Source organism: Cimex lectularius, unplaced genomic scaffold (genome assembly GCF_000648675.2).
Source record: "Cimex lectularius strain Harlan isolate CLEC.00 unplaced genomic scaffold, Clec_2.1 scaffold317, whole genome shotgun sequence".
Lineage (NCBI taxonomy): Eukaryota > Metazoa > Arthropoda > Insecta > Hemiptera > Cimicidae > Cimex > Cimex lectularius.
Window position 1 is genome coordinate 418,260 of NW_019393018.1, and position 19,720 is coordinate 437,979.

At 36.6% G+C, this 19,720-nt stretch overlaps 1 protein-coding gene across 1 annotated transcript in view; it reads right to left on the reverse strand.

Annotated features, from left to right (window-relative positions):
• Positions 1-19,720, reverse strand: part of LOC106663450 — a 48,229-nt gene that overhangs the window by 15,729 nt on the left and 12,780 nt on the right. The window contains exon 3 of the mRNA XM_024229813.1: positions 2,570-2,778. Coding sequence (XP_024085581.1) covers positions 2,570-2,778 — 209 coding nt within the window. The remainder of the gene's footprint in view (positions 1-2,569; positions 2,779-19,720) is intronic.

Genomic DNA, 19,720 nt, shown 5'->3' on the forward strand with positions numbered 1-19,720 from the left:
ATAGCTGTTTCATCTGCTGATGCTTCCACCATAAAATTGAAGTCGGGCTCATACGGAAAAACAAGATTTGGCCCAGTTCGTGTAACTTTCTCCGGCAACTTTCACTGTACATACTGTTAAACAAGTCCTTTCATCCACCTCCATATTAAAATTTAGTTGTAAAACCACCAAATACCATTATTATAACTCTTGTTTTGAAATTTATGTATTAAATATTTAAACACTTTCTTTTTCTTATGATTTTTCCTTTTTGAAGGTGGGATAATAGGTCATCTCAAAAAAAACATGAAAAAAAAACATATCCAGTTTTTATCCACAATGTTTCACATGTTTATTCACAACCTTCCTCAGGTGAGTTAACGCCTGTACACAGAACAAATATTTTTTACATTTTTATATCATCATGGTTATCGTTTCTTCACTACTTACAATGGTTAAAAAAGTGGTCGTCAGTCATTAATATTTTATAACAGTTTATTTAAAAAAAAAAGAGCCAGTGTGGTTATTAAGTAGTTATTCAGACTACGAAAAAACGTTTTAATATTTTGAACCTGACTAGACTCTTATCACAACCTCTTATGTGACATTTATTCAGAAATCGTGAGGTGCGGTCAGGTGTGATGTAGGTTTCGGAAAAACATTTTCTTTATCGTGCTAACGTTTCGACCTTTATTGAGATCATCTTCAAAGCTCAAAGTGTTTGTCTTCTGTGTAATTATCCCATTCTTGCGTGTCGTGTTGAGAGTGCCCACATGCAAGAATGGCACAATTACACAGAAGACAAACACTTTGAGCCCTGAAGATGATCTCAATAAAGATCGAAACGTCGGCACGATAAAGAAAATGTTTTTCTGAAACCTACATCACACCAGACCGCATCTCACGATTTCTAAATAAATATCGATTAACGGTCACTAATTACCACACATCTCTCCTGTGACGTTCAACCTCTTATCAACATCTTATCACAGACCAACGAATTAACATAAAAAAAACCACTCAACAGTTAAATTACATTTTTCTTAAAAATCTACTTTTAAACAACAAATTTTATTTATTTTATTAACAATATTTTAACAATTATTATCACAGATTTTAAGTCTCCTCCAGAGTTTAAAATTGACTAGATTATTTTTATATATTGTTTAACAAATTAAAATAGCATTATTATCCACCTTCAAGAAGGAAAAATCGTAAGTTTGACAGTTGAGGTCGAAATATAAGAAAACAACTTTCTTTTTTCTGTACAACTCATCGGAAACGTTAGCTAAAATTAGATTTGACTATTTTTCAAATCTGAAAAAATTGCCTCTAGTTATAAATGATATGTCAACTAGGATAATTAGGAGTAAAAACGAAATTACTACTAAGTTACTAAAAAGGTTAATCAAGTCCATCGTACACCGTGGAGAAATGTCACAGTAAATTAGGTCAGCTCCTGGACCAAAGCCGCAAAAGTGGCCTTTATGCAGAGAAAGGTTGTTCGATGCGTCCCACATAATAGAATGTCATTCCCTGGCTCCTCACAAAGAGCGTGTAGGCATGTCGCCGAATTTAAGAATTGTTACCGGGCACAGTTCCTTTTTTTGGGGGGGGGCGTGGTTTATTTTATTGTATATAAATCATAGCATAGATCAATTTTTTGTGTTTTTTTAGTGCGTGTATTTATTAGCCTGAGTGGTGAGGGGCTTATGGTGTTTAAGATCGGGGGTAGAATATTTATAAAAATACCCCATCCAATTTAGATTAGACTATTAATATTGCATGTTGATAGAGGAATAGACCGTCTCCTGGACATCTGGTTTACGCGGGATACTAGTGACCCAGGAGCATAGAATAGATAAATTTTTATTTGTACATGTGCACAACAATATATACAGTAATTATTCAGAAATCGTGAGATGCGGTCTGGTGTGATGTGGTTTCAGAAAAAACATTTTCTTTATCGTGCCAACGTTTCGATCTTTATTGAGATCATCTTCAGCGCCTGGGATTTACTAACATTTGTTAAATTTAACAAATACATGTAGGATGTGGAAAAAAGTGAATTTATACCATGCAAAAAAATATATATTTATATTGAATCAAAATATTTCTACTAAAAGATCACTGAAGATGATCTCAATAAAGATCGAAACGTTGGCACTATAAGGAAAAGTTTTTCTGAAACCTACATCACACCAGACCGCATCTCAACCCAAATCTGAATAATTTAGTGTCAAATATGAATTATATAATTGACTGTCCTATACTGGACTAATTCGACGGATAAATAAATCACGGGGTAGGTGAACTCCCCTGAGGGATGGCCCTAGGGTCAACTCATGGCGAAGAGACAACCCTTCCGGGTAAAAGTCCACATTTACGTATAAAACTATTGCACATTTTGTATATTTCAACGAAATAAAACCTTTCAGAGCTAACATCAATTAACCTCAGCTGAATTTCAAGAAACCAAAAATTAAAATATATCCCAAGATTCAACAACCAAACTGTTAACAAGTTAAACTAAATTTAAAAAAAAATTAATAAAATTTTGCCCAAGCCAATGTTTTATTTTTGTACTCACTGTATGTTTTGACTTGCGGAGGGGGGCTTGAAGTTTTCTCCTTCTGATGTTTTTGATGTAGATTTCCGTTGGTGGCGCTGTTAAGGCTTGACTGTGACTGAGATCTGGTCCCACCTCCAGGACTGGAAGAAACATGAAGCCTAGGTCTTTTCAGAGGCGGTACTACGATGCTCCTCGAACTCGCAAACGCAGCTCCGCTAGCGTAATAACTAAAACACAAAACAGACAAATCCAAATTTAATGAAATTGAAAATATGAGTATAATTGAAATCATAAAAAATCTGTAGGATACAATCAATCGAAGTTTTTAAATCGATTCTGCCATTAATCATATTTTTTTTGTAAAAGCAAATTTTGTTACTTTATTAATCTAATAGTTTATGCAAAATAGCGTTTATTGATTGTTGTTGTTGTTGTTAGTTGCGAAGTCGTGTCCGACCCATCTCGCGACCCCATGTACAATGCTCCTCCAGGCCTTCCTGTTCTCCACCATCTTCCGGAGTCCGTTTAAGCTCACACCGACTGCTTCAGCGACTCCGTCCATCCACCTCATTCTCTGTCGCCCCCTTCTTCTTTTGCCCTCGATCTTACCCAGCATTAGGCTCTTCTCCAGTGAATCATTTCTTCTCATTTGGTGGCCAAAGTATTTAAGTTTCATTTTCAGGATTTGGCCTTCTAGAGAGCAGTCAGGGTTGATCTCCTCCAGGATTGACCGGTTTGATCGCCTTGCAGTCCAAGGGACTCGCAGAAGTCTTCTCCAGCACCAGAGTTCAAAGGCTTCAATTCTTTGGCGTTCAGCCTTTCTAATAGTCCAGCTTTCACAGCCATACATTGCAACTGGGAAAACCATCGCCTTGACTATACGCACTTTTGTTGGCAGGGTGATGTCTCTGCTTTTGAGTATGCTGTCTAGATTTGTCATAGCTTTCCTCCCCAGGAGCAAGCGTCTTTTAATTTCTTGGCTGCAGTCCCCATCTGCGGTGATCTTGGAGCCCAAGAAAATAAAGTCTGTCACTACTTCCATTTCTTCCCCATCTATTTGCCAGGAATTGAGAGGGCCAGATGCCATGATCTTAGTTTTCTTAATGTTCAGCTTCAAGCCAACTTTTGCACTCTCCTCCTTCACCCGCATCAAGAGGCTCTTTAGTTCCTCTTCACTTTCCGCCACTAGAGTGGTATCATCTGCATATCTAAGGTTGTTGATATTTCTCCCTGCAATCTTAATTCCAGTTTCTGACTCATCCAGTCCTGCCTTTCTCATGATGTGCTCTGCGTATAAGTTAAATAGGCAAGGAGACAGTATGCAGCCTTGTCGAACTCCCTTCTCGATTTTGAACCAGTCAGTGATTCCATGTCCAGTTCTCACTGTCGCTTCCTGATCGGCATATAGGTTTCTCAGGAGACAAATAAGATGATATTCCCATCTCTTTAAGAACTTGCCACAATTTGTTATGGTCCACACAGTCAAAGGCTTTAGCATAGTCAATGAAGCAGAAGTAGATGTTTTTCTGGAACTCCCTAGCTTTTTCCACGATCCAGCGTATGTTGGCAATTTGATCTCTGGTTCCTCTGCCTCTTCGAAATCCTGCCTGCACTTCTGGCAGTTCTCGGTCTACATACTGTTGGAGCCTAGCTTGTAGGATTTTCAGCATAACTTTGCTAGCATGTGAGATAAGTGCAATGGTGCGGTAGTTTGAACATTCTTTGGCATTGCCCTTCTTTGGAATTGGAATGTAAACTGACCTTTTCCAATCCTGTGGCCACTGCTGCGTTTTCCAAATTTGCTGGCATATTGAGTGTAGCACTTTTACTACATCGTCTTTTAAGATTTTGAATAGTTCAGCTGGAATACTGTCACCTCCACTAGCTTTGTTGTTGCTTAGACTTCCTAAGCCCCATTTGACTTCACATTCCAGGATATCGTTTATTGATAGAAAAATATAAAACATAATAAAGATTTAATTATATAAATAAGCAGTCATAGAGCTAACTTAACAATTTAAGAAGTCTTGATAATTAATTCACTACATTCGTGGTCCGCTTGACCAATTAATACATGACAATTAATTAAGGTTTTTAGTTGAGATGAAAAACCGTAATTAATTCTTGATAATATTGAGTTCCATTTTCTCAGTTTTATTTGCTTTTTTAGTGTTTATTAAAAATATTCGATTTAATATGTTATAATTTTTTTGATTTACCTCGGTGGTTTTTGGGCAAACAACGTGTTGCCAAGAACTGTTTAGAGCAATAAAAAAATTATCTTCCAAATCCACTATTTTAACTTTATTAAATTACGTCGAAAAAACAAAAAAATTCTAATTTTGCAAATTATTACGATATATCTGTATAACACTACGGAGAGAAATTAAACCATTTCGCCTGCAGATTTTATGGAGGGCACCCGCGAGGCACAATTACTCGATAAATGTCTTTTTCCAAAGAGAAGCAACTAGGGTTGGGTTCATTTAGGTGATTAAAGGAATCCTTTTGAATTTCCCTTATGTCGAATTGTACAGTTGCGTCTGGACGAAAGGCCTTTCTATTAATTACGGTGGCGCTTTGATCAAAGATTTAATGAGGTCATTAGGGATCTAGCAGGTTGACATACTTTTGTTACAAAAAGAAAACCTCATCTTGGCCACAAGACCTGTTCATTCTGATACGTTTGAAAGAATAAGAACGCAAAAAAAAGGAAAGTATTACTGTCATTGAAAAATTTACTCAAACTGCATTTTTCGCATACTTAAAATAATTTCTTAGCAAAAGAAGTAATATGAAAACTCAGAAATTAATCATTGAAAGTAAGGACAGAAGGCTGAGTATCTTCAGGGGTTTTTAAATAAACTAATCAAAAGCTATGAATTTTCATTGATAATATTTTGATACATAGTTTAATAGCTCCTTAAACGGCTATTGCCATAATTAAAGTCTAACCACCTCCCCGATCCACAGTTTTACTTACGCCCCCACCATTCCACAGTCCAGCAGGTGTTTCGCGTTGTTGACTGTATATCCTCCTCCCTCGAGCGCAAAGAATATTGTATGGGAGCGTTTGACCGAGTGTGGCACAGGGGACTCCTGTACAAATTAAAGCGTGTCCTTCCAAATACTCTTTACCTAATCCTCCGCTCTTATCTAACAGAGCGGTTCTTTCGGGTCCGACAAGGATCAGATTTCTCCGAATACTGCTCTCTGGCCGCGGGAGTACCGCAGGGCAGTGTGCTCGGACCAATCCTTTATAATGCAGGTATTCCCACTAAACCTACCACCCTACTTGCATCCTTCGCCGATGATACAGCTGTACAATCCTTCAATTCCGATCCTGCGGTTGCTTCTGATCTGCAGGAACAAATCTCATGTATAGCAGATTGGTGTAGACAATGGAAAATGAAGATAAACGAAAGAAAAAAATGTCACATTGACACTCCGAAGCAAACCTCCTCTCACGATATACTACAACAACGTTCCTATCCTCAAATCCGACTGCGTTCGCTAACTTGGGTTCCACCTAGACTCACAACTAACGTGGAATCAACATACACGACTGACACGACAAAACCTAAACAGACGGTATGGTCTACTGCACAGACTTATAGGACGACAGTCTGAACTATCGACAAAAAGCAAACTTACAATTTACAAAACACTACTACAACCGATTTGGACGTACGGAATAGAACTGTGGGGAACCGCTAAACCTTCCAATATCCAACGCCTCCAATCCTTTCAATCTAAAGTCCTCAGATCCATTGTAAATGCTCCTAATTATGTCTCAAATGCTACCCTCCACAACGACTTTCAAATTCCTTATATCCAAAAATCTATACCCCAAAAATTTATAAAGTTTCACAAAAAACTCTCCCACCATCAAAATAGTCTAGCCCAAGCCCTGTCCGATAGAACCCATCCCTACAACCCCATAAGGCGTCTTAAGAGGAAATGGCCCCGGGGTCTCCTCTCCGAGTAAACTGTAAAAAAAAGTTCAATAGCTTTTAATTGCTGGAATAAAAATCATATTTCTAAATAATCAGATGAACCATAGAGTTTCATTGGAATTAGTCATTTGTCAGGTGACGAAGAAAACTATAACAATTTCCTTCTTACGTTTCAAGTTTATATTGACTCTTCTTCAGCAGCGAAAAACGCAGGTTAAACAAACGATCATCCTTAATAAATCATTATTCAGAATGAGATGTGGTCTGGTGTGATGTAGGTTTTGGAAAAACATTTTCTTTATCGTGCATTTATACACGCAATTTACAAACATTGTTTACATTTAACAAATATATTTAGGATGTGAAAAGTTGTATAAATTCACTTTCCCACATTCTAAATGTATTTTTTAAATGTAAACAATGTTTATAAATCCCAGTCCCTGAAGATGATCTCAATAAAGATCGAAACGTTGGCACGATAAAGAAAATGTTTTTCTGAAACCTACATCACACCAGATCGCATCTCACGATTTCTGAATAATTATCGATTAACGGTCACTAATCACCACATACTTAATAAATCAATTTTTTTTACGTTTTTTTATCATGTAAATAACTAATTTGTCAGGTAGATTCTTTAATTACTAGAAACGATGCTTGCAAGCGTAACGGCGCGCTATATCAACATTTCCGCTACACTCGCAAGCATTGCGGGTTTAGTATACCGGGTGTCCCATAAAACCCTCTTTCTATATTGTTGACTTCTGAACATGAATGGAAAAAAATCAATGTTTAGCAAATGGGACTCAGGAGAAAGTATCAAATCGGGGTTTTTCAGAATAGTTTCAATAACCTACTTTTAATGTATCATTACTGACCATCAACATCAGTTGTCAGTAAAGGATAAAAAAATCTAATCTGAATATTGTGAACAACTGAGTTTATGCGGACCACTTGATGGAACCCAAAACGATTTTTTTTTAATTGTTTTTTTTTATATAACTAATTGGAAATAATAAAACCGTAGATAACTGTTTACGGAATAAATTAAGTGTTGACCAAAAACAACGTGCAACCATACCAAAAAAAAAATAAAAATGCAAACCCGCTATTTATGCCAAAAATAAATTTTGCACACGGATTTAATTTTATATTGAAAAGCACTAATGAATATAAAGGTCAAAATTATAGCTTGTATGAGAAACAAAAACACTTTTTTCTGTTTCTTTTATACCTACTTCGTTATCTTCATAAAATTCATCTCGTGGATAAGGCAGTTCTCACACTTCATCTATCACACCTTTTAAAGTGACTTGTAAAATCTTTATACTGTCGAATATAAACGAAAATGTAGGAAAAATTTGGGAATCATATTCAGGTAAATTATTTTTTAACGTAAGTTTACAAAAAGATCGTAATACAGAAATAAAAGCTGGAAAATGGATTTTTCATGGAATGTACCCCAGGATAAAATGTCACTTATTTCCACTCTAAGTCGTTTACTGAAGTTTATCTAATAATGACCGAAAGGAGTGAACGGTGAGCTTAAATTTTTAGACTAGAATTGTACCATCTTTGTCCATCGTGTAACCTAAAATAAATTGAAGATACAAAACATATGACTGCAGTCTGCCAGGTTTTAAAGCCATACAGAATAAATTACTTTACGAGAGATAATTTAACAGACTCTGAACTTTGTAACTATCTAAACGTTAGAGACTGCGGTTTACTTGTAATTATTTAAAAGATGCACTATATTATAGAAATTTATTTGTCAGAGAATTTAATTAGTAGGAACTCATTTTATTCATTTTTTATCTGTGGTTTTTTTCTTTTTAATGTAATAATAAAAAAAATTAAATTGCAACTTGGCTGACGGATTAGAATCCAAGAAAAACAAAAAAATATTTTAGCTGAGATATTTTATGTTGCATATACACATATAGGTTACACTTTAGTAATAAACATTATTATCAAGAAAACGGGATTCCTCAGGGTTCGGTTCTGAGTGTCACTTTATTCGCTATTGCGGTAAATGGTCTGGCTGATAATATAGATGATCATATAGTCCGGCCTTTATATGTCGATGATCTTTGCTTTTACTTGTCTGGAAAAAATCTCCAAAACGTGGGAAGGACTTTACAAAACGCCATTGACACATTGTCACGAAAAGCAGACGATGTGGGTTTCAAATACTCTTTGTCCAAAACGGTATTTGTACACTTTTGTAGACTAAGAAAACATCATGAAACACCTCGGATTTTCCATTCTGGCGTTGAAATAAAGTTGTCAAATATTTGGGCGTTTCGTTCGACAAAGCCCTTCGATGGAAACCTCAAATAGCCCAATTGTCTAATTCAGGAAGGAAAATACTAGGCCTGATGAGATTCCTCGCTAATTATAATTTATTCTTTTAAGAATATTCAGCATGTACTTATGAGCAAAGTTTAGATACGGGGCAGCAGGTTACTCTTCAGCGCGAATATCAACTTTAAAACCGCTAGATAGGATTTATTACCAAGGTATCAGGATTGCAACAGGGGCGCTTAGAACAAGCCCTTTATATAGTCTCTGCAATGATGCCGGTGTCCTTCCTCCGGATCTTTTCAGGGAGGAGGCAACTCTTAGGTTTGTTGCTAGACTTTGGTCTTCTTCTATTTCCTTCAGTTTTCTGTAATCTTTACCAAGATATGTATTCGTTGCTAAGAACTAGGACGACACCTTTGGGAATCCGCGGTACTGAAATGTTGAGGTTAGGAGGGAATACCTTGCCGGCGGTTGAAGGTTTTAAATTGCTTGATATTCCACCGTGGTCATTACCTACTGCCACAATTATCAAAGATCTGGCCTTATTGAACAAAAGAGAAACACCTTCTCTGATGATCAAGGCAGAATTCTTGCGAATTTTAAATAACTATCCCAATTACAAAGTTTTTTACACCGATGGGTCTAAAAATGAAATTGGTGTAGGGTGTGGGATATTTGCTGATGGGTATAACCTCAGTTGGTCTCTATGAGGCTAGCGTATAGACAGCTGAACTTCATGCAATCGGAAGATCATTGAGCATTATCTCTATGAAATCATAACACTCAACAAACATGTGGTATTCGTCTGGGTTCCTAGTCATGTCGGCATTTCTGGAAATGAAAAAGCCGATCAACAGACAAGGAACGCTGCAAACCATCCACAAATAACAGATCAATTTCCTCTCCGCCCAGATGATTTATGTTAAAAACATTATCAAACGAAAATGGGCGGCAAGATGGAATGTCTGTAGAGATAGTATGAAAGAAATTAAACCAGTTGTACATAAATGGCCAACTGAGGAACTTGAGAGAAAAGAACTTGTGATTCTCTCTAGATTGCGAATAGGTCATATCAGGCTAATCCATAATAGGCTTTTAATAGGCAACAACCTTCCAATTTGTCCTCGATTTATAATCACAGTAAAACATATTTTGGTCGACTGTCCCACTTTGCAAACCTTTAGGCAAAGGCTCAAACTTTCGAGTGTATAATTATTATTATATTGTATTATAATATTATTACTGAGCTGTCGATTCTCGAGTGTTTATTATTTCAATAACTTTAAATTTGTTGTTTATGCTGACCAGTTGATGAAAAATCACGCTAAGCGATTTTTTGAAATGTTTTCTTTAATAACTAACTATTAATAATTAATAATAATAAAATAATACTTTTTTTAATCCTTACCTGTATTAATAAAGTATACATTTCGTAATTTGAGGGTATTTACATATGTTCATTTTTGCGCTGTATGTCATGTCTTGAGAAGAGTCCCCAACAATTGTTGGTCTTTCAGGAAATAATATTAACGTAGGTCAATGTTTACAGAATAAATTATAAGATGACAAAAAATAAGGCACATAAATCAATTCTATCAACGGCTTTGAATTGGCATTGTCAAGCACTAGTAAATTATAACTATGCGTAGCAAGGGAATGGGTCTGTAGCTATAAGTCCGGGGCTTGTTTTGTTAGGTGGTGTGGCATGGACGCATTTGCTTTCATTTTTCTTCATTTACCGGTGTCTACACAATCCGTTACCCTAACATGACGAATCACAAGCCGTCCGAGGTCAGCTCTCAAACCAAAAACTCCCTTAACGCATCTAGTCCTTCGAGGCCAGATATTTATATATAAACGGACGGCGGAGGGTGCATAACCATCTGAACTGCGGGTACCGAAGTTTCTTTCCAAGCTGAAGCCCAGTTGCATAGTTAAGGACTCGCAGTGGCTTAATGGCGCCTAGCGGGTACCTAGAGAAGAGGTTGTGTTTCATCCGGGGTCGTGGACCAGAGCCCTTGCGTATAACCTCGTGGGAGTCGGAGCGATCGGACTGCCGAAGCGTACAGCCTACGAGGAGGTTAAGACTGTGCTCACGGAGTTCCTCGAATGCGTGAGGAATGTTCAACGGGGCCGGATGTTTTTCGGTGGTGCCCGTCTGGGCTTCCTTTACCGAAGGCATGGTCTCCTCGAGGGGGTGGTTAGAGATTCCACTTGGAGCGAAACCTCAGCCGGAGGTTTTGACCCTGGCGGAGCCCCTACACCCAGGGATATAGAGTTGTCTTCTCTATCTCGGGAGTGCGTCGGAGACTTGGTCCATGCATTACGACCCTTTTTGGGTATCCCTTTACGCGCGGCACTAGTTAAAGGAACAACGTTAACCCACTATCTGTCATGTCGGTAGTTCACTTCAGGATGATGTGAGCTTTACAACGAACCTCGCGGTTTAAGCAGATTTTCCGTGCGCGGAGTTAGTCGCTCCTAACTTGAGAATATAAATGTGTCAGGTGCGCACGCTAAAGAACCTCAATGTTAAAAGACATTGCGACCCCAGTGGGAAACATGATGTCTACACAATCTGCTATATATGCGATACATACATGCAGATCTTTCGAAACAACCGCGAGGTCAGAGTGTTCAGCTGTGCAAAAGATTCAAAGAGGATGGAATACGTAGATGGAACATTTCTAGTAAAAAAGGTATAGAGGAATGTTCCGAGCACCAACGGTACTCTCGCGGCCAGAGAGTAATTTTAGGAGTAATCTGATCCTTTGGACCCCTATTACATAAGACCGGAGCATTAAGTAGAAGGTATTTAGAAGGACAAGCTTTAATTTGTATAAAGACCCTTCTGCCACTGCTCTAAAATGCTTATTCTATCAAGAAAGCTCGTACAATATTCTCTGCGCTCAAGGGAATGTTCTTTATTTCATTATTATAATCAGGTGGTCAATTTTGTCAGCTGTTGTGAACAAAAAATTCTGATTTACGTTTTTCGCATGCTTTAGAATTTTTAATATTTATATCCACGAGAGAAAAAGTATTACGCACTCAGTAAACACAAATAACAGATATTACACCATTTTCACCAATCTGTTGTCCTTCACACAAGTCTGAGCGGAAATTTCAATTTTAATTTGTTGAATACATGGCTTCAACTGGCGATTATTTTTTAAAGGAACTTTTTGTATGTTGAAGTACAGTCTGTAGAAAGTTCGGCACCCGGTATCTTTGATCGGTCGGAAACGGTGATGACTGGTTACAAATCACAGCAAATGCGTTATCTCTCATGTTCGTTAGATAAGTACAAGGCTGCATCGGTTTGCATTTTCCCTTCCAAACGGCATTAGGTGATTGTGCGGACAATTAGCCCCAGATTGCCCTGAACAGCATAAGAGACTGTCATGCAGCAAAAAAATTGATATTAGATATCGGAAAGTGATCATGGCATGGTGCATTAACGGTACTCAGCAGTAATAAACGATGAAAAATATTTAGAAAAAGGCATCTAATTACACGTAAAAAATTGTACTCGAATAAATAGCCATAAAAATTAAAATATGCAGATAAACAAAACATACTCTTAAATAATCAAAAAAAAAAAAAAATTACAAAATAGTTCTTCCGAATAACGTTTTTACGACTTCGTGGTAATGTTCGTTGAATGAATTACAAAATAATAGTGCTTAAAGTATATTTTATGCCATGCATTTTGGCATATTCACTAGTATTTGGAATTTACTTCAACAAACTAGCCACTCAATTCACTAATTTCGTGGTCTGCTTGACCAATTAATATATTACAATTAATTAAGGTTTTTAGTTGAGATAAAAAAGTCAGTGTCACGAGCGGGATTCAAACCGACGACCTTTGGCTAGATACGCCGCTGCTCTACCACTTGAGCTATCGTGACCTCGATCCACTCGGACACTAACTTCCCATCTCAACCCCACCTTCTGAATTTTCCCTCCTTTTTGTCATTTTTCAAGTCACGATAGCTCAAGCGGTAAAGCAGCGGCGTATCTAGCCGATGGTCGTCGGTTCGAATCCCGCTCGTGACACTGACTTTTTTATCTCAACTAAAAACCTTAATTAATTGTAATAAACTAGCCACTGTTAACTAATTCTTATTCTTCTTAAGGAAAAATATCTAAACAGGAAAAACTAGTCATTTCGACTTTCCAAAACCCCACCTGGATTCTAATTTCAAGTGTCTGTCAGAAAATTATTTACTCTTTAAATTGCCAACTTTTATACTACCCCTGCTCTCAGATATACAATTAGACTTTAGACAATAGCTCTAAAAAACACTGGCCTTATCAACGAGATTAAGCATCTTCTATGAAGGTAACAAAATAGGTAAAAAAAGATTTTTTGTTTCACATGTAAACTATAATTTTCACAATTACATACACACAGAATTGATTTATATGCATAAATGGCCGTTTTGTTATTGTTGTTGTAATTTTTTTAAAAATAATTCACTAGTTTTCGCGGTCCGCTTGACCAATTAATATCTTTCAGTTAATTAAGGTTTTTAGGTGAGATGAAAAAGTCAGTGTCACAAGCGGGATTCGAACCCACGACCTTCGGCTAGATACACCGCTGCTCTACCACTTGAGCTATCGTGACTTCGACTCGTGACACTGACTTTTTTATCTCAACTAAAAACCTTAATTAATTGAAAGATATTAACTGATCAAGCGGACCACGAAAATTAGTGAATTTAATAAGTTAAAGTTCATTTGTCGCCAAGAATCAAATAGATTACACGACATTTAAAAAATGACAAAAAGGAAGGAAAATACAAAAGGTGGGGTTGAGATGGGAAGTTAGTGTCCGAGTGGATCGAGATCTCGATAGCTCAAGGGGTAGAGCAGCGGCGTATCTAGCCGAAGGTCGTGGGTTCGAATCCCGCTCCTTACACTGATTTTTTTTTATCTCAACTAAAAGCCTTAATTAATTTAAAAATAATGTTATCATGTTATTTTTTTACAGCTTTTAATTTATTTCGTAAACAATTATCTACGTTTTAATTTTTTACAGTTAGTTCCTGAAGAGGTCTGAATAAACTTAGCCATTCACAGAACTCATCGATTTTTTCATGATTTACCGACGACTGATGTTGATGATCAGTGATGGTTATTGTTACCATTTAATGATCTATTAAAAGTAAGTTCATCTGAGAATAAAACTTTCCTGAAGAAACCCGAGTTGACTCTCTCAGGTCTCTCAACCTGAGTCCCAATCTGCTCAACTTTGACCTTTTCCGTTCATCTTCCGAAGTCAATATTAGATAATTGGGGGTCAAATGGGACACCCTGTATACTAAACCCACAATTTTTGTGAGTTAGTAGAAATTTTGGTATTGCGTGCCGTTTGGCTTACAAGCTTCAATAATTAGAGAATCAACTAGCTAAAAAATTTGTTATTTACAAGAAAATTAGAAAATAAAGAACAGTACGAAAATTTAGGTTAACGTTTAATACCAAATCAGCCAATTAATCTCTTTCGTCTGTCTGACTATTCAGAAATATGCGCATTATTCAACTATGTGTAAATGAAAATTAACATCTTTTAAAAACCCAAGGTTTTATTAAAAATTTCTCAAGATAATAAACCTTCTGACCTTCTTTCTTTTAATAATTAGTTTTTGGGTATCGTTTTCGTTTTACCTCTTTTGTTAAAGTAGAAAATTATATTCAATATGCAAAAGATGGGGTTTTGGGTAAATTTTTCAGTGAGACAGTCATACTTTCCTTTTTTCGCGTTCTCATTCTTACAAACGTAACATGAATGGATGTTGTGGCTAAGATGAGGCTTTCTTTTTGTAACAAAAGTATTTTCTATAATATAAAAGTATATTTATAAGAAAACAAAAAAAAATAGTTAATTAACGTAGAACAGAAAGAAAATCGGAAGAGGAGACGATATAGACTTGAAACCTCACGATATGAAAAGAAAATTTAGTTAATATTTGATACTAAATCAAGCCACGTGATTTATAACGTCCATCTGGCTATTTAGAAATGCTATTTTGCTTGCGAACTAAAAAGGTAGAGAAGACCTCTATTCATGAGGGAAGTCGAAAAATTTTGTCCTTTAAAATAAAAATTTCCACTCGCATATTGCATTACAGACCTTACTGAACAAATTTAGTTCCGTGTCTTTGTGTCTGTTTTTCCTTGTAACTAGCAAAACTCAGAAACCATGAGACTAATTTTTATGAAATTTTCAGGGCTTATGTGGGTTGCTTTTTAGATGATCTGCTATGAATTGTAACCAAGCCTACCCACTTTGCAGACGTTTTTATTTCTGTGAATAAAACGCATTAAAAAAATCTTTCAAAATATTACTTCAATAATAATTCCCAACTTATAAAAAATTAAGGCTTATTAGTTATTTAAAACCCCGAAGATAGTAAACTTCTATTTTACTCTTTTTTCTAAGCTTTTTAGATCAGGAATCAGGGGTATTTCCTCTGTCTCAACTCTTTTTTAAAAATGGCAGTTTTTCTGTAATAGTTGAACTGAGTTAACATGAGCCGATCCAAAAACCGTTGGCGGTGTACGGATAAGCTATAAAAGATCAAATTTTATGAAATTTTCAGGGCTAAAGCGCGTTGCTTTCCCCTGGGGTGCTTGATCCCCTGGAGACCAAGCCCACCAACTTGACAAAGGGTTTTATTACTGTGATTAAAAGGTATTAAAAAAAACTTTCAAAATATTGTCAATAATAATTCTCAACTTAAGAAAATTCAAGGCTTATTAGTTCATTTAAAACCCAGACGATACTAAACTTCGCACTATTTTACCCGCTTTTCTCGAAATTTTTAAGATGAGGATCAGAAGTTTTTCCTCTGTCTCATCTCTTTCTCAAAAATAACAGTTTTTGCCATTCTACAACAGTTGAATTGAGTTAACGTGAGGCGATCCAAAAAAAACGATGGCGATATAAGGATAACCGATAAAAGACCATGTTTTATGAAATTTTCAGAGCTTAAGCGGGTTGCTTTCTAGATGATCCCCCAGAATTGTGTACCAAGCTGACCAACTTGGCAAACGGTTTTATTTCTGTGATTCAAAGTTATTAAACAATCTTTCAATTAATTAGGTTTGTAGTTGAGATAAAAAAGTCAATGGCACGAGCGGGCTTCGAACTCACGATCTTCGGCTAGATACGCCGCTACTCAACCACTTGAGCTAACGTGACCTCGATCCACTCGGACACTAACTTCCCATCTCAACCCCACCTTTTGCATTTTCGCTCGTGACACGAACTTTTTTATCTCAACTTAAACCTTAATTAATTGAATGATATTAATTTGTCAAGCGGACCACGAAAACTAGTGAATTTAATTAATTAAAATGAAGTACATCTTCACTAAAGCTCTCCGTGGCCATTTCATTTGTCGCCGAGAATCAAATAGATTACACGACATTTGAAAAATGGCAAAAAGGAAGGAAAATTCTAAAAGGTGTAAAAAAAGTGGTAAAATGGCAATGATGAGAAATATAACAATGAAGGTATAAAAGGCAAAGTATTGTAAGAAAACGGGAGAAAAGCATGACAGTTGTGAGAAAGATCAGTTGGGTCCGTAAACACTGAAGATGGCGAGAAGCCTCTAAGACCAATCCTGTGAGGATAATCTGTAACGTTCATAGTACATTTTTAAGTTTGTTAGCCCTGACCATTGACTTCCATGCTCATTATTCCATGATGTAGCTATGCAGGATTATTTATGATTTTTCCACTTTTTTAGTGGACAGAAAGTGATCCGTTGTTTCATTAGAAATTTCCAAAGCTTTTGACCGGATTCTCATCAAACTAAAGCATTTTCTACTTTAACTATCACGTCGTTTCAAAACAAGTTGCGAGAATGAGTTCTCAGCGACAAGATCGATTCAAGTCGGATTCCCGCAAGGGAACATTCTCAGTCCGATCCTATTTATTGTGCTGACCGGCCGATCCCAACATCATACTTACAACTTACGAGAATAATAGCGCAATTTCATCTTCTTAGAACGATTCAAGCCATCTCCTATAGCAGGAGCATATTGCTCATCGAAGAATGGTCCAAAATGTGGAAAAAGAAACTGACAAATGGACTTAAAGTACGTTCAGCCTTGTCCACAGCTATATTAACAACAAAGAATTACCGACATCCTTAGAAGTAAAATATTTTGGGCTATACTGGGTGCTACAGGGTTAGATGGCAATACTGTCATGGTGGATTCACTAAATAAATCGTAGTTCAGTATCACCAGAACAAGGACTGATCTTGACTCTTTCCCGAGATATTAATATTTTTTGTAATTTTAGTCTAAAATCAGATTTTTTTACATGAAATCTAATTTCTCATTTTTGCGTAATTAAAATACAAATCTAACGTTTACATTTCCGTTCAAAAATTCGCGCTTTCGAATCCACAGTAGCTGCTCAAAAGACAACAAATGGCAAAACTCTTGACTTTTTGGAAATATTCAGTTGTAGTCTCCTGCAATTATTTTTTGAAAAGTTTATAATTTCCTTTGTAACGTTGAAAAAAATGTGTAAATGATATCACGATAGCTCCAGTGGTAGAGCAGCGGTGTATTGAACCGAAGGTCGTGGGTTCGAATCCCGCTCGTGACACTGATTTTTTTAATCTCAACCAATAACTTACATAAAGATTAATTAATTGAAAGATGTTATTTGGCCAATCGGACCACGAAATCTAATGAATGTTAGAAATTACCTTTTAATTAATTAAGGTTTTTAGTTGAGATAAAAAAGTCAGTGTCACGAGCGAAAATTCAAAAGGTGGGGTTGAGATGGGAAGTTAGTGTCCGAGTGGATCGAAGACACTGTAGCTCAAGTGGTAGAGCAGCGGCGTATCTAGCGGAGGATCGTGGGCTCGAATCCCTCTCGTGACACTGACTTTTTTATCTCAACGAATACGTTACATAAAGATTAATTAATTGAAAGATGTTATTTGGCCAATCGGACCACGAAATCTAATGAACGTTAGAAATTATCTTTTAATTAATTCAGGTTTTTAGTTGAGATAAAAAAGTCAGGGTCACGAGCAAAAATTCAAAAGGTGGGGTTGAAATGGGAAGTTAGTGTCCGAGTGGATCGAAGACACTGTAGCTCAAGTGGTAGAGCAGCGGCGTATCTAGCCGAAGGTCGTGGGCTCGAATCCGACCAATCCTGTGAGGATAATCTGTAACGTTCATAGTACATTTTTAAGTTTGTTAGCCCTGACCATTGACTTCCACGCTCATTATTCCATGATATAGCTTTGCAGGGTTATTTATGATTTTTCCTCTTTTTTAGTGGACAGAAAGTGATCCGTTGTATTATTAGAAATTTCCCAAGCTTTTGACAGGGTTCTCATCAAACTAAAACACCTTCTACTTTAACTATCACGTCGGTTCAAAATAAGTTGAGAGAATGAGTTCTCAGTGACAAGACCGATTCCAATCGGATTCCCACAAGGGAACATTCTCAGACCGATCCTATTTATTATGCGGACCGGCCGATTTGAACATCATAGTTACAACTTACGAGAATAATAGCGCAATTTCATCTTCTTACAACGATTCAAGCCATCTTCTACAGCAGGAGCATATTGCTCATCGAAGAATGGTCCAAAATGAGGAAAATGAAACTGACAAATGGACTTAAAGTACGTTCAGCCTTGTCCACAGCTGTATATTAACAGCAAAAAATTACCGAATCCTTAGAAGTAAAATATTTTGGGCTATACAGGGTGCTGCAGGGTTAGATGACAATACTGTCATGGTGGATTCACTAAAGAAATCGTAGTTCAGTATCACCAGAACAAGGACTGATCTTGACTCTTTCCCGAGATATTAACATTTTTTGTAATTTTAGTCTAAAATAAGATTTTTTTACATGAAATCTAATTTCTCATCTTTAGCGTATTTAAAATACAAATCTAACCGTTTACATTTCCGTTCAAAAATTCGCGCTTCCGAATCCACAGTAGCTGCTCAAAAGACAACAAATGGCAAAACTCTTGACTTTTTGGAAATATTCAANGGCGTATCTAGCCGAAGGTCATGGGTTCGAATCTCGCTCGTGACACTGACTTATTTTATTTAAAGTAAACCCTTAATTAATTGAAAGATATTAATTGGTCAAGCGGACCACGAAAACTAGTGAATGTATTAAACAATATTTTCAAAATATTGTCAATAATATTTCACAATTTATGAAAATTCAAGTCTTGTTGGTTATTAAAAACCCTGAAGATACTAAACTTTTACAATTTTTTCCAAATTTTTAAGATAATGAATCAGGGGTTCTCCTTTGCCTCAACTCAAAAATAGCACTGTTTGCCAGTCTGTAACAGTTGAACTGAGCTAACGTAAGACTATCCAAAAATCGATGGCGATATACTGATCAGCAAGAAAAGAACAGCGGACGGAAGCTAAGTCGCTCATCACAAAATCGTAATGAAAATGTGGTGTTTCAGTTTTGTTTTACCCAAACGAGTAAATGGCACACGTAGGACCATTAAAAAAAAACTAAATGTGTAGTGGATATTCAGTGGATGAGGGTTGGTGCCCCTCACTAGTTACCCCTTTAACGAGTACCCTCTAGAGTTAAGAGGCGAGGACGGGGTCATGAGTGCTGTTCAGGCACTTAACCGAGTCTGTTTCACAGGTCGTCATTCCATACCCACATAGAATGCGAGATAAGATTTTTACAATAATCAGACCAAGAAGGAAATTTTTAATTCGCCGGTTATTTGTATTTCCAGCAAGCGTTAAACCGACACAAATGGATTGTTGTCGCTAAATAAAACGATTCGACGAAACAATTCATATAAATGGCTGAGCGTTAACAGTGGTCATTGTGTTTATTTGTCATGTGTAGACCAACAACAATACCGTG